The 12,574-nt window shown below is 36.1% G+C and overlaps 1 protein-coding gene across 1 annotated transcript; it reads left to right on the top strand.

The window, feature by feature from the left end:
- Nucleotides 1-2,648: 2,648 nt before the first annotated feature.
- FGF20 (fibroblast growth factor 20) lies at nt 2,649-11,621 on the top strand. Its single transcript, XM_016130159.2, has 3 exons — nt 2,649-3,258; nt 8,764-8,867; nt 10,497-11,621. The coding sequence occupies exons 1-3, from the start codon at nt 2,973-2,975 to the stop codon at nt 10,740-10,742; spliced, it is 636 nt and encodes a 211-aa protein (XP_015985645.1). The 5' UTR covers nt 2,649-2,972; the 3' UTR covers nt 10,743-11,621.
- Nucleotides 11,622-12,574: the final 953 nt, after the last annotated feature.

Genomic DNA, 12,574 nt, shown 5'->3' with positions numbered 1-12,574 from the left:
AAGCAAATTTTTTCCCAACAGCTGAAGGTGTCTAACATCTTTTCTGCACAGAAAGCTTTATAGTTTTAAAAGCACTTTCCTAAATATTTTCACATTTAAGTCTCATAAAAATCCTGGGCATAGCGAACAAGGCAAGAGTTAACATTGGGCTTTATTTTCCAAAAGAGTCAACAGAGGCATTTAGAGAGTTTAAGAAAATTGCCTTCAGGTATAAGACCATGAACTAGAATCCAGGAGAATTTTTTTGCCTTATATAGTGAGATGTGCTTATCTTATAGGGTTATTGTGGTGATGAAATAAGGCAATGCACTTGAAAATGCTAAAGTTGTACAAAGAGAAGGTAGTTCTATTATTAAAGTATTTGGGCTTTGGTGAGTATGTACATAATTTTTCCATATTTTAGTATGTGTCTGTGTGTGTATTATATATATATTATATATAAAGACTGTTTAAGCCTTTTGTATTATATTATATATATATAATATAATACAAAAGGCTTAAACAGTCTAAGAGTTATAAATCACACAGCAGGACTTAAAGTGTTCATGTGAGGAAACATTCTATAGAATTAAAATATTCCATTTAGTACCAAACGAGTACCTCATGGAGCAGGTGACAATGCTATATGTCCATTGTAGAATTTTGAACAGCATTATATGTTATACAAAACCTAGACCTTGAAACACACCTCATTAAAGGGTACTTAATCTTTGTTTTAAACCTTTAAGTATTGTTTTTTAAAAAAGTGATCAGTGTATATACTGGCTATTTTAGTTATCCTGCTATGAGATTCACACAACTTTGATCTAACTTTCTTTGATTTAACACTGCAATTAAGAAGATTTGGTTCAAAGTAAAAGCTCATTGGTTGATGTTTTACACTGATGTGATAATGTTTACACAGATGTGCTTTGAAATCTTGATTATGGTGGATTTGGGGGTCCCACCACAAGACAGACTGCTGTTATTTAAAAGGTGAAATAATATGACATTTACCTGGTACAACCTTTAAAACAGACTTAACGATATACATTTCTCTAGTGATTTATTTGTTTATTGTTTTAGGCAGTATTTTTGTTTTATTTCATATCTATCAACAGTAAATTACTTGTTTTAAGGACTCTTTTATAACTTGGTTGCACACGGGTCAGTACTTAGGGTCCTAGTGATGAAAAGGTGTAACTTTACCTACTTTAAAGCACCTGCCAATTAATTAGGTGGTGGTGGGGTGGGGACAACACAAAACAGCCTTCAGAGCAAATAAAACAAAGCAGTTACATCCATTTGCGCCCCAGGTTTAGGCTTTTGCTGAACAGACTATGAAACAAGACTGAAAAACTAATCTTTAGTGATTTCCTAAAACTTTTTGCTCAAGGGAAGCATAAATCTGTCAAGTGATTGATTCTCAACTGTTCTACCACTGAAAAAATTTTAACAGAAACATCTTGAATTTAACTAGTGGTATAAAACCAAAATTTTAAGGTTCAAATGACATATACAAACTCCTTCCCTTCTATGACTTTTTATTTTTACCAGTACCTTTTTGTGTCTCAAAAAAACATCAAGAATCAATTGTTTTCCATTTAGTTATTCTTATAATTGAAATATGAACACCCCCCCTCCCCCCCAAAAAAAATCTAACCTTGAAAAAAATGCAACCAAGAAAGGAAAATGGATAAGGGCTCCAGAAGCCAACCATCATTTATAACACTGTTACAGATATTCATTGTCTATTTGTGGCAAATATAAGAATGAAAATTATCTCTTTTCAGCCTCTTTTGATTTACTCTTTATCCCTAGATTCATGATTATATTATGTTATGATGTTATGTTGATTAAAAGTGCATGACCTTAGCACACAATTTAAAACTTCCATATAGATATAAGGCAATCTTGATTATGGCATGTGCTGAGTAAAGATAAACATTACAGAGAACTCGGGAAGGGGGGCGAATGTGTGTTTCTAGCTAACCTTGATTCTGTAAAGAAAATCCCCCATCTAAATGATAAAAGAAAAGAGTAATGCCTGTACATTTTATTAGTGTTTTAAAATTAGCGAGTTAAACTGTCAAAGCTTTGATTTTCCTTTCATATGTGTCTGGGCAGGTCTAAGCCTCAGGTAACGCCCTTTTTCCTTTTCTCTCTCTTACCTTTCTTTGCACCTGTCCACTGCAGGCTCTCAGCAACTCCTAAGGAGTCCAATTCTCCTCTTCTCTCCTTTTCCTCTCCTGCCCATCCCCCACCCCTAGTCTTCCCTTCCTCCCCACTTCTTCTTCTTCTTCTATATACCTGCCAAGCTGGGCTCCCTTTAGCAGCCATCTATCACTGCAAAGGAGCTCACATCAAAGGCGGTTGCACAGCAGCAGCCGAACAGCATCACGGTTGTTCCACAGACGGCCCCAGAAAGGGGCCTTGACTGCACCTCCCCGAAGTTGCTGGCTAGCTTTGGCCAAGTGTGGGAATGATTTTTGCGACTGCACGGATAGAGAACCGTCAAGGGCTCCTTTTGGTCACTTCCGAAGAGCAAAAACGTGTTGAGAGGAGGCTGGTTTAGGATTTCAAACAGAACCTCCCCAGCGCTCATGAAAGGACTTGATTAGCATATGTCAAGAGGACCCGTATATATACTAGGTGTATATGTACACAGGACTCTGATCTGATCAGTTTGCGGAGTTGGAGCCCCAGCCCCCAGCCCAGCCCCAGCCCCAGTATTGGCAGCAGCAGCTATAGATGTTTCTGCAAAGCCAGCAGCCAGCTCCCATCTACTCAAGGAGAGAAGATCGCTCCAAGACAGTGAAAGCTTCCCTGCTATCTCAGTGCAAAGTCCATTCAGCGACCTCACAGGAGTAACCGGGTCTTAACTTTTTGCGCTTGTTTCGCTGTAATTTTTCTCCATTCACCTCCCCATCCCCGCCACACTTTTTTATTGGGGTCTTTTGTTTTCCGGATCCGCCTCTCCCTCTGGCCCCTCCATGGCTCCGTTAGCTGAAGTCGGGGGCTTCCTGGGTGGCCTGGAGGGCTTGGGCCAGCAGGTGGGCTCGCACTTCCTGCTGCCTCCTGCCGGGGAGCGGCCACCGCTGCTGGGCGAGCGCCTGGGCACCGCGGAGAGGGGCGCCCGCGGCGGGCCCGGGGCTGCGGAGCTGGCGCACCTGCACGGCATCCTGCGCCGCCGGCAGCTCTACTGCCGCACCGGCTTCCACCTGCAGATCCTGCCGGACGGCAGCGTGCAAGGCACCCGGCAGGACCACAGTCTCTTCGGTACGTACCCGTACCCCTGCTCTCTCCTCCCTCCTCCCCCCGCCACTGGCCCCTCTTCACCGCGTGCGCCTGCCAACTCGCCTGCGCTGGGAGACAGGGCAGCGCGGGACCAGAGTTCCTGCGACCCTTCCAGTGCTAGGGGCGGGCAGGGGTTGAAGGGCGGGCCAGTGCAGGGACTGGGAGGACTTTTTCCTGTAACCTAGTCTAGGCCTGCTCCTCTGGGCGCGGGGGCGGGAGGAGAAAGGATGGAGGCTCCCAACACACCTTGCTGCCCTGCCCTTCCTGCTGTCTGGGATCTTTCTTGCACTCATTACCTCGCAGGCAGATTTTGTTGTTGTGGCTGTTGTTTCTTAAATCCCCTATTATTTCCTCCTGCTTCCTCTCACATTTCCCCCAGTACCTTCCACCGTTTTAGTCGCCACAAAAATTAATAACAGGAAACATTTCGCTCTACAGTTGTGCAGTAGATTATGTATTCAGGTCTATTGCTCAGAAGCTTGCTGTCGTTTAGGATACGAGCATTTACGTGCTCACCTAGAGAACTGTAAATGTTCACTTCAAGAGGTAACAGATTAACTTTCCATGGGCACCGTCGCTACTCTCAGGCTCACCTGGTGGCAGTTCTCAGCACTCTTAAAGTTCTATTTTGGTAAGGGGAGAGAAAAAAAATCCTACCTGGCTACTGAGCATGCCCAGTTCTTCAACCAAGCTCCTCTTTAGAAAATTGTGAAACCCGAAAGCAAAGATCTTGGTATTAACCGCACGTAAGAGGAAATGCGAAGCGAAAGAAGATATGGGTGGGAACACATAGGGACAGGTTTCAGAATACCTCCAGCAGCGCCTGGGAGCAGAAAGGGTTAAAGGAAAGAAACAAGCGAATGATTGTTAAGGCAGATTGTTAAGATACTAGATTGGAAATCATAAGGTCTCTGTACTGTTAATTATTGCCTAACTAGCTATGTGACTAACAAGTGCCCCCACCAGTCTGAGCCTTAGTTTTCTTGTCTGTACAGTAATAGGAGTAAATTAAGTGGTGTCTTTAAGACGCTTTCTGAATCTGACATTCCAGGATCTTTCTCCCATTGAGGGTGTTTGTTTGTTTGTTTGTTTGTTTGTTTTTTAAATCAAATTGGAGTTAATTGACTAGCACTCTCAGAGGATGTTGATCTTCATACTTGGGGCATCATTGGAGAGATTCATTGTATTTTTTTTTTTTTTTTTAAGATACCATTTACTTGTCAGCAGCAATGTGAAAGGGCCCAACACAGTGTCAGGTTTCCTTTACCTCAGCTCTGTGGAATTCTCTGAGAATCTCATCTTGGAATGGCCCTCTCTTATCTTGTCCTCATCCCCTTGTTCTTCTACTCTCCTTCCTTTTTATTTGGCTTGGAGTACTCATCAAAACTTCGAAGAAGTGTAAATCTTGGTCAGAGGGGCATTTGTCACGCTAGATGTAGAAATGAGCATGTGGTGGTCATTTGGTAGCACTCAAAGGCTTAGAAAATTAACTTTTTTTAAAAAACCCATATGTTTGCAGCTTCTACTGATCTCTTCCAAATTCCCAATGACTATGAGTCAAGAGTGTCAGGACCTAATGGCCAACCTTGGGGTCACTTTTCGAAAGTGGTGTCTAAATTGACGAGGCTAAGATTTTGATTTTAAAGAACTTTGCTGACACCAGGTGGCTCAGTTCTCTTGCCTTTAAGAACTACTGCGCTTGATTCATGACACAAAAATCCTCCAGCTACCAGAAAGATTTGGAAATGGACACAAATGTGATAAGACCTACAAGTAGAGCAGATAGAAATTAAACTTGGGTAATAGTCAGATTTCCCCCTGTGATACACAGTGTCACACTGCTTTTAAGACATTTGTAATTTTACTCGACTGTAATCTCTTCAAGGACAAGAATAGCTTCTTTTACTTTGTGTCTCTTTATAAGACTGACCTTATAAGAAGTGGTTAGTAAATATTTGTAGACTAGATCATATTCCTTAAATTGGTACTTAAATCCATTCCTTAAGAAATGAATGTTGCATATCAGAATTACCATCTTACTAGAACTTTTTTTTTGGCTAAAATTTTGTATAATTATTTAGTAATTGCAAAAACATGCCTTAAACCGATTTTGTGCTGGTTTGTCACTGTATTGTGGGCGGCTACATACAGAACAAAATATTTACTGTCACACAAAGAGAAAATAACCCTGATTAGCCTGGTAGCCTAGAGGAGTAAACAGACTCCACAGTGCATTGCAGTGCATTGCAGTGCATCCTAGTGGCCTCTGAGAGCTAAGACATCAAAAATGACTATAAAGAAGTGTAGGTGACAAAAAAAGTTATGTTTAGCATGTATAACCTTATATACTTCTCTATTTGCCTTCCTTTTCTAGTGTTTCAATGATTAATTATGAAATTATTTTGCTATTTTTCTTTTAAATTCATTTGTCATCAAAAAATAATTTTGAAAAAGCTTAGAATTGACTATTTTAGATGTCAAAGTAAATAACATGTTTGATAATTCATACTAATTTGGCCATAATTAAATAAAAATATTAGAATCCTGGATTTTAAAATTTCAAAACCACATCAATAGACAAAAATGTCTCAGTAAGGTTAAAATAATTTCCTATCTGAGCAGCTCTGTATTTATAATAGAGTTTCTCTGCACAGTAGTACAGTGGTAAGACTACCTAATACATAAACATAGAATCATTACTTAAAAAAAAGTTTAGCCTGAGATCAAACATATTTCTTTAAAGGCTTTTTCTTTATTCTCCCCTATTCTCCATAGATTTGTCTGATGTGGTTGCATTGTGGGTTGACTCACCTGTTTATTATGATTTTTTAAAAGGCTGGCTTTGAAAATGATACCAGAAAGACAAAGTACCTCCAAGTCTTTTTATGGGACACTGGGCATTAGAAAATCTATCCAAAATCTGTGATTACCTCTTAAGGAAAGTTTTTCATGTCTACTCTTTGTGAAGGAATTAGCTTAGTTGCCACCTCATATTATAAATAAGAAAGACTTGTCAAATCTCATTTGAGAATCAAATGATTACAAATTACTATGTGGTATACTATTTCCTGGAGGAGAAAAAGGATAAGAATTAAAAAGTGTGGCTAAAATCTTTAAGAAGAACACAAAAATATATAACCTTTTCCCCATCAATCCTATGAGCCATTGCAAAATTATTTGTGCATGGGTATGTATGGAGTTTCAAATGTTTTTTTAATAAAGTTGAAACTATTGATTATAATTATTCTAAGAATATATATAATTTCTTGTCTTTCCACAACTACATATTTTTAACAAGATAGCATTATCTTAAGATAGGAATTAAAGTATAGGTAGTTTTAGTTTTGCAAGAAAAACAGATACTTTATAAATCTGATATATAATTGGACTATATGGAAACAAAACATATTTTATTGTACTTGAAAACTGGTTCTATTACACATCCTAATCAGTTAATCAGTTCCTGTTCTTTGAAAGACAATAGCATCTTAATGTAAATCAGATACTTAAAGAGAATTAAGTTACCTGTGAGCTATATACCCTTTTCAGTTTGAATTTAACATTCAATACAACTTCAAGTAATTATACATTTGTAAGTATACCCTGGATGAAATTTCATTAATATATCTTCTTCTACTAATCAAGTCTTGGCTTGATATTTTTATTTCTAATAGAAATCACTCAGTAATGAGCTTGACAGTAAATTTAATTGCTGTTTACTCCCTCTATATTTTTATTATAATGGCTATCCTATGGCCTTTGTGTCTTCCTGCTGTATCTTCTCTCTGCCTCAGGCTCTCAGTTGAAATACTGACTCTTTGAAAAGCTACTCACAGACTATTTAGTAGTGCATTGTTGCTGTATAATCCTTGATAGCTCTAGTGTTCTACATGATCTTTTAATAGTTTGAAAGAGCTCATTTGAGCTGTTAAGAATCTACATTTAGAGTTTAAAAATCTATGTTTCTGCCAAAGAATGAATTAGGCTCTGGACAGAATAGAGCCCTCCATATAAGCAAATAGCCAGATTTGGTACTTTCTCTTGGCCTTGGGAGCATCACGTGTCCAAACAGGAACTTGCACAATAAATCAAGAAATGACTTAAAAGCAAGAATCAGGCTAAATGGTGCACATTTATACTGTTTGTAGAGCTTAAGAGGAGGTGAAGGGGTGAAGGTAGAAAGCTATTGAGGAAGGAAGTTCCAACTATAGAAAGAATGTCTACATACTTTTTCAGCAGAGTCTAAGGGGAAGAATAAGACAAAGACATTAGTCCAAAGGTTAGTGTGTATACAGAGAAAAAGAGTGATACAGAGGTAAGCATTTAGTAGTTTTATTTTTCACTGTGGCATTTTAGTGTTTTAAGTGGAGAGTTTTCAATATTAGTTTACCTACCGATGAATGAAAATAATTCTAAAAAGCTATTGTTAGAAAATTTGTCTTCCATACTAAATTCTTGGTATTTGACTATCACATTTAATGAATTATAAAGTTCTTTTATTTCTTTGAACTATTAAATTTACTTTTAAGAATCATGCAACAGAAAATAGTATATTATCTAATCTATAAAGTTTTGAAACTACTGTATTGTTTTCAAGTAACAGTGTTCTGAAGTAGAAAAGTTGAATTAGGGCTCAGAAGATGTGAGTTCGAGTATCTGTTCTATTAATTACAAACTTTTAGTTCTTAGACAAATCAACAAACCTCTTTGAGCAGCAGTATCTTTATGCATAAATAGGGAGAACATCTTCCACACCTATCTTAGAGGATTCTAAGAGGATCTTGAAAACCAGGTAGAAAATATAAATGGAAACCTTTTATAAACTAGAAAATACTAATATACCATATAAAATATGCTGATTGCTTCTAGGAAAACCTTTTATAAACTAGAAAATACTAATATACCATATAAAATATGCTGGTTGCTTCTAGGAAAAAAATTCACTTGATTCACAGTAAGCAAAAAGAAAAAAAAGAAGAAAACCCCCAATATTATAATTAATAGAACATAGTTATAATTAACTAATGAAACCATGGAGAACTAAGAACACCTCTGTATTATACTAATTTAATATGATAATAACTTTCATATGTGGAATGCCTAAATGTGTTAGTCTTTACCTTTCTCCTGTTGGGAGGCATTACATCCATTTTGCATATGAGGAAATTGAAGTTCAAAGATGATAAATGACTTGCATAGTCTGAAAAGTCAGTAAGTTACCGAACTGGAATTAAAACCCAGATCAGTCTGGTTTAAGGTTTTATACCCTTAACATTATACCATGATGAGCATTTTTTTTGTAGTTTTTTTTTTCATCTATAGAATGGGAGGATCATCATAATAAGACATTGTACAGCACTTTTCAATTTACAGTTGACTTTTATGTACGTCATTGCATTTAGCAATATTGGTCTACTACTGTTTGGAAGATTTTCATTAGTCATGTTCATTAATAAACATAAATCATTATTTTGTTTATAAATTCAGGTATCCTGGAATTCATCAGTGTGGCAGTGGGACTGGTCAGTATTAGAGGTGTGGACAGTGGCCTTTACCTTGGAATGAATGACAAAGGAGAACTCTATGGATCAGTATGTATTTTTTAAAAATTCCATAATTCATAAAACAGTGACTGTTCAGTTTGTAAGTAAAATATCTACTAATAATGTCCATGTGTCTGGATAAGAGTATAGTAACTCAGTTTTATTTTCTAAACCCTAATCTCTTATTGCTTTTAGCTCACCAGTTCTTCCTATCTATTATCTTGGGTCTTTCTACTTTTCTCCATGTTTTGATCATGGAGAAAGAAAAAAATGAGAGCATTTTATTCTTGCTATGTTAGATTCTTTGTACCTTTACTTTTATTTAATGTAAGTTTTCTCTACCCGTTATCATCTTCTATAGCTAAGTGTATATCACTTACTTGCTGACCTCTGTATATATGAAATGAGTGAATGAAATCTTAGGATACTGCAAGATACAACAGATAATGGGTAACCACACAAGTTCCACCATATCTGCAGTCTTGTCAATTATAATAGCCATGAGTTCATTTGCAGTTGAGTTGGGTAATTTTTAACTTGCCACTGAGGATAAGTGCCCATTTGTGGGTCTACTATAAATGTTTTAAAAAATGGGGCTTAATGTAAACTTTTCAGGTTAATATTTCATTAATATGAGAAATATTTTTTAGAACAACCCAAGAATTAAAGTAACAGGAGAACATAAAACTCAATTTAAAGTACAATATAGATTTTTCTCTTTCGCTGCTAACATTTTTAATTTGTTCACAATTAGTTATATAATCTTAAGAAAATTAGTGAAGTGTAAACCTGTGCCACTTTTCCACCCATCCTCGCATATAAAATCTCTTCTTAGAGTCAAAGTCACTGTAACTATTTGCAAAGAGAATTGCTTATTACAATTTACCAGATGGAACTGTCTGTTATCTTTTTTTTCCCTTAAAATCTCAACTGAAACCACAATATACAGTTAAAATTTCAATATGCACTGAGAAAATCTGGTTATTGTATTTAGTAAGTGGCATTCCACTTAATATCTGTTTTGTAAGGACAAACCATGCCCTTTCCAGGCTTTCTGTCAGGAGAAAGAGAAATAACACATGTGTAATAATCATAGAACTAGAATTACAATTAAAAGGGAAAAATATGTACATAATCTTTTTTCTTCATATATGTGTTGGATTAAAAAATCAACTGTGGTCTATCCCTTAAGATAATATGCAGTCCATGTTGAAAAGATAGGAAATTACTTGGCTTTTACTAATTTTACCTAATAGTAACATCCAGATCAAAGTTAATTATGGAAAATGTGTCATCCAACAATTAATAAATTCATAAAGTGAAGATACATGCTTTGAAGTAATGACCTTGAATTAGGAATTTAGATGTTGGTAAGATCTTGAAATGCTTTAAGATATAGCAGAGATTTGCTATGTAGAACTTCAAAATCTAATGATGGGACAAGATAAATTACAGTCCTGTTTGGTGGTGATAGTTGTAGGAGGGAGATAAAATAGAGCATGAGAAAGTTCAAAATATTTTTAAAGTATTTGAAAATAAAATTGAGAATTGGCATTAATTGGCATTTATATCCCTGAAAGGATATAGACAAAGGAATAGAAAATATAGGGTTGAGATTTTTCTAAGGAAATTCCCTCAAAGCTATTTTTTTAATGGTAGTTATCTTCTCTCTTTTAGGAGAAACTGACTTCTGAATGCATCTTTAGAGAGCAATTTGAAGAGAACTGGTATAACACTTATTCGTCCAACATATATAAACATGGTGACACAGGCCGCAGGTATTTTGTGGCACTTAACAAAGATGGAACTCCAAGAGATGGTGCTAAGTCCAAAAGACATCAGAAATTTACACATTTTCTGCCTAGACCAGTGGATCCAGAAAGAGTTCCTGAATTGTATAAGGACATACTGATATACAGTTGAAGTGTAATAGTGTCTTTACTGAAGAACCAAAATACAATTATTCTTTCTTATTACAGTTCTCATCGTAAAATAACAACCCAGGAAACCATTCAGAACATTATGAAGTTAATTTTCCAATAGGAAACTGGATTTGGAAAGAATATTGAAAACAAAGAAACAAAAATATTCGACTTCATCTAGATCAAGACCTCTCTTTATAAGTGGATAAGTTCCTTTAGGTATACTGGCTCAGTCCTTGCTAGTAGGTCGAAGCTCAAAATCTGTTAAACTGTGGATAATGGGAACCCCACCTAGTTTGCTGCTGGTGTCTCACCTCTCTGGATTATGTTTACTTTAAAAGTTACATTAAAAATAGACGCTTCATGTTGAAGAAATGGATTGACATAGTTGGCCAAGATTATTGCTACAAAAATTTTGAGAACCTTGAAGGATTTTGCAAGTTATGGCATTGTGTGTAAAAAACCTGGGTGAAATGTGGACTATGAAACATGCTGCACCAAGACGAAACATTTTTTTAAAGGATGGACCTATTTATACATTTTCGATTTGCAAATATTTATTATATATATTTATTTATTAAAGAGTTTATTTTTTACTGGTATATGAAGATATTACAAAGAGAAAAAAACAACGAAAATTTATTGTGCCATTTCTTTGTTGTGGTGTCTTAGGCTGTAAAGAAGACATCATTATTGCAACACATTAAACATAGAATAAGACCTTGAATTTCTTTTTAAAAATAAAGTATAGAATAGATAATATTTTTTTTTGCAGTCAGTTGCCTTCTAAATATAACATTGGTTCCTTTGGCCTAGAAAAATGCTTTATCAATTTGTATCAAATTCAGCACACATTCAAAAGGGAATTAAACATTTTTATTTTATGTGTTGGTTTCATTTCTTTTCAGGTAGTAGTTATTCATTCTTCTTATGTAATATAATTTTAAAATGACAAAATTTTAAGTTCCCTAGAGAAAGCCTTTGGTACTTAGATAACATCTAATTTTGAAAATTATCAAATGTCATAGGCAACTTATGCTTACTTATTTTTTTGATTCACTATGCAAAGACCATTTCTTTTGCCTACTATTATCACAGAAAGAATTAGTCTTTTGTGCCACCACCACTAATAATGGTAATACCTATCTGAGTTTGGCATCTTTTCCATTGTATCTCCTATTTAGTTACTTATTCAATAAATGTTAATTAAAGCCTAGTATACAGAAGATACTGTTAGGCATTAAGGACAATGTGCTGATCAAGACAGAGGTGGGCCCTGCATTATGGAGCTTAATGTGTAGTAGGGGGAACAGATAGCAAACAGATTAACTAACAAATACTATAATTGTGAATTGCGATGTGTTCTATGAGGAAAACAAAGTTCAGACACAAGAAAAAAAGAACAAATTTTGATAGGATGAATCAGAGAAGGCTTAACTAAAGAGGTGGCATTTCTAATGGGTCCTGAAGGATAAGTAAGAAAGATCCAGTCAAGCTAAGAGGAGAAAAAGAGCCTTACAAAAAAAGGAAACTGAGTCTGGAGTCTCTAAGATGAGAAAGAGCTTTGTGGCTGCAGCTTAGTAATCAATTGAGAGAGTAACAAAGATGAGTTTAGAATGCTACACAGATACAAGTCCTGTGGGTTCTTAAACACCTTTCAGAGATTTATTTACTTCTGCCAGCAGTTGTCAATGTCACCATCTTAGATGTAGCAATCATTATTGGGGATGTGGAAATGATAATGGTAGCATCTCCCACCAGTTCCCAGCCTACAAGGTGTGGTAAAACACAGATTGCTAGCTCCAGCTCCAGAGTTCCTAATGTGTAGGTCTG

This window comes from Rousettus aegyptiacus, unplaced genomic scaffold (assembly GCF_014176215.1).
Source record: "Rousettus aegyptiacus isolate mRouAeg1 unplaced genomic scaffold, mRouAeg1.p scaffold_m13_p_11, whole genome shotgun sequence".
Taxonomy (NCBI): domain Eukaryota; kingdom Metazoa; phylum Chordata; class Mammalia; order Chiroptera; family Pteropodidae; genus Rousettus; species Rousettus aegyptiacus.
Note: the sequence above shows the minus strand (reverse complement) of the source record. Positions and strands in the feature narration are given on the sequence as shown.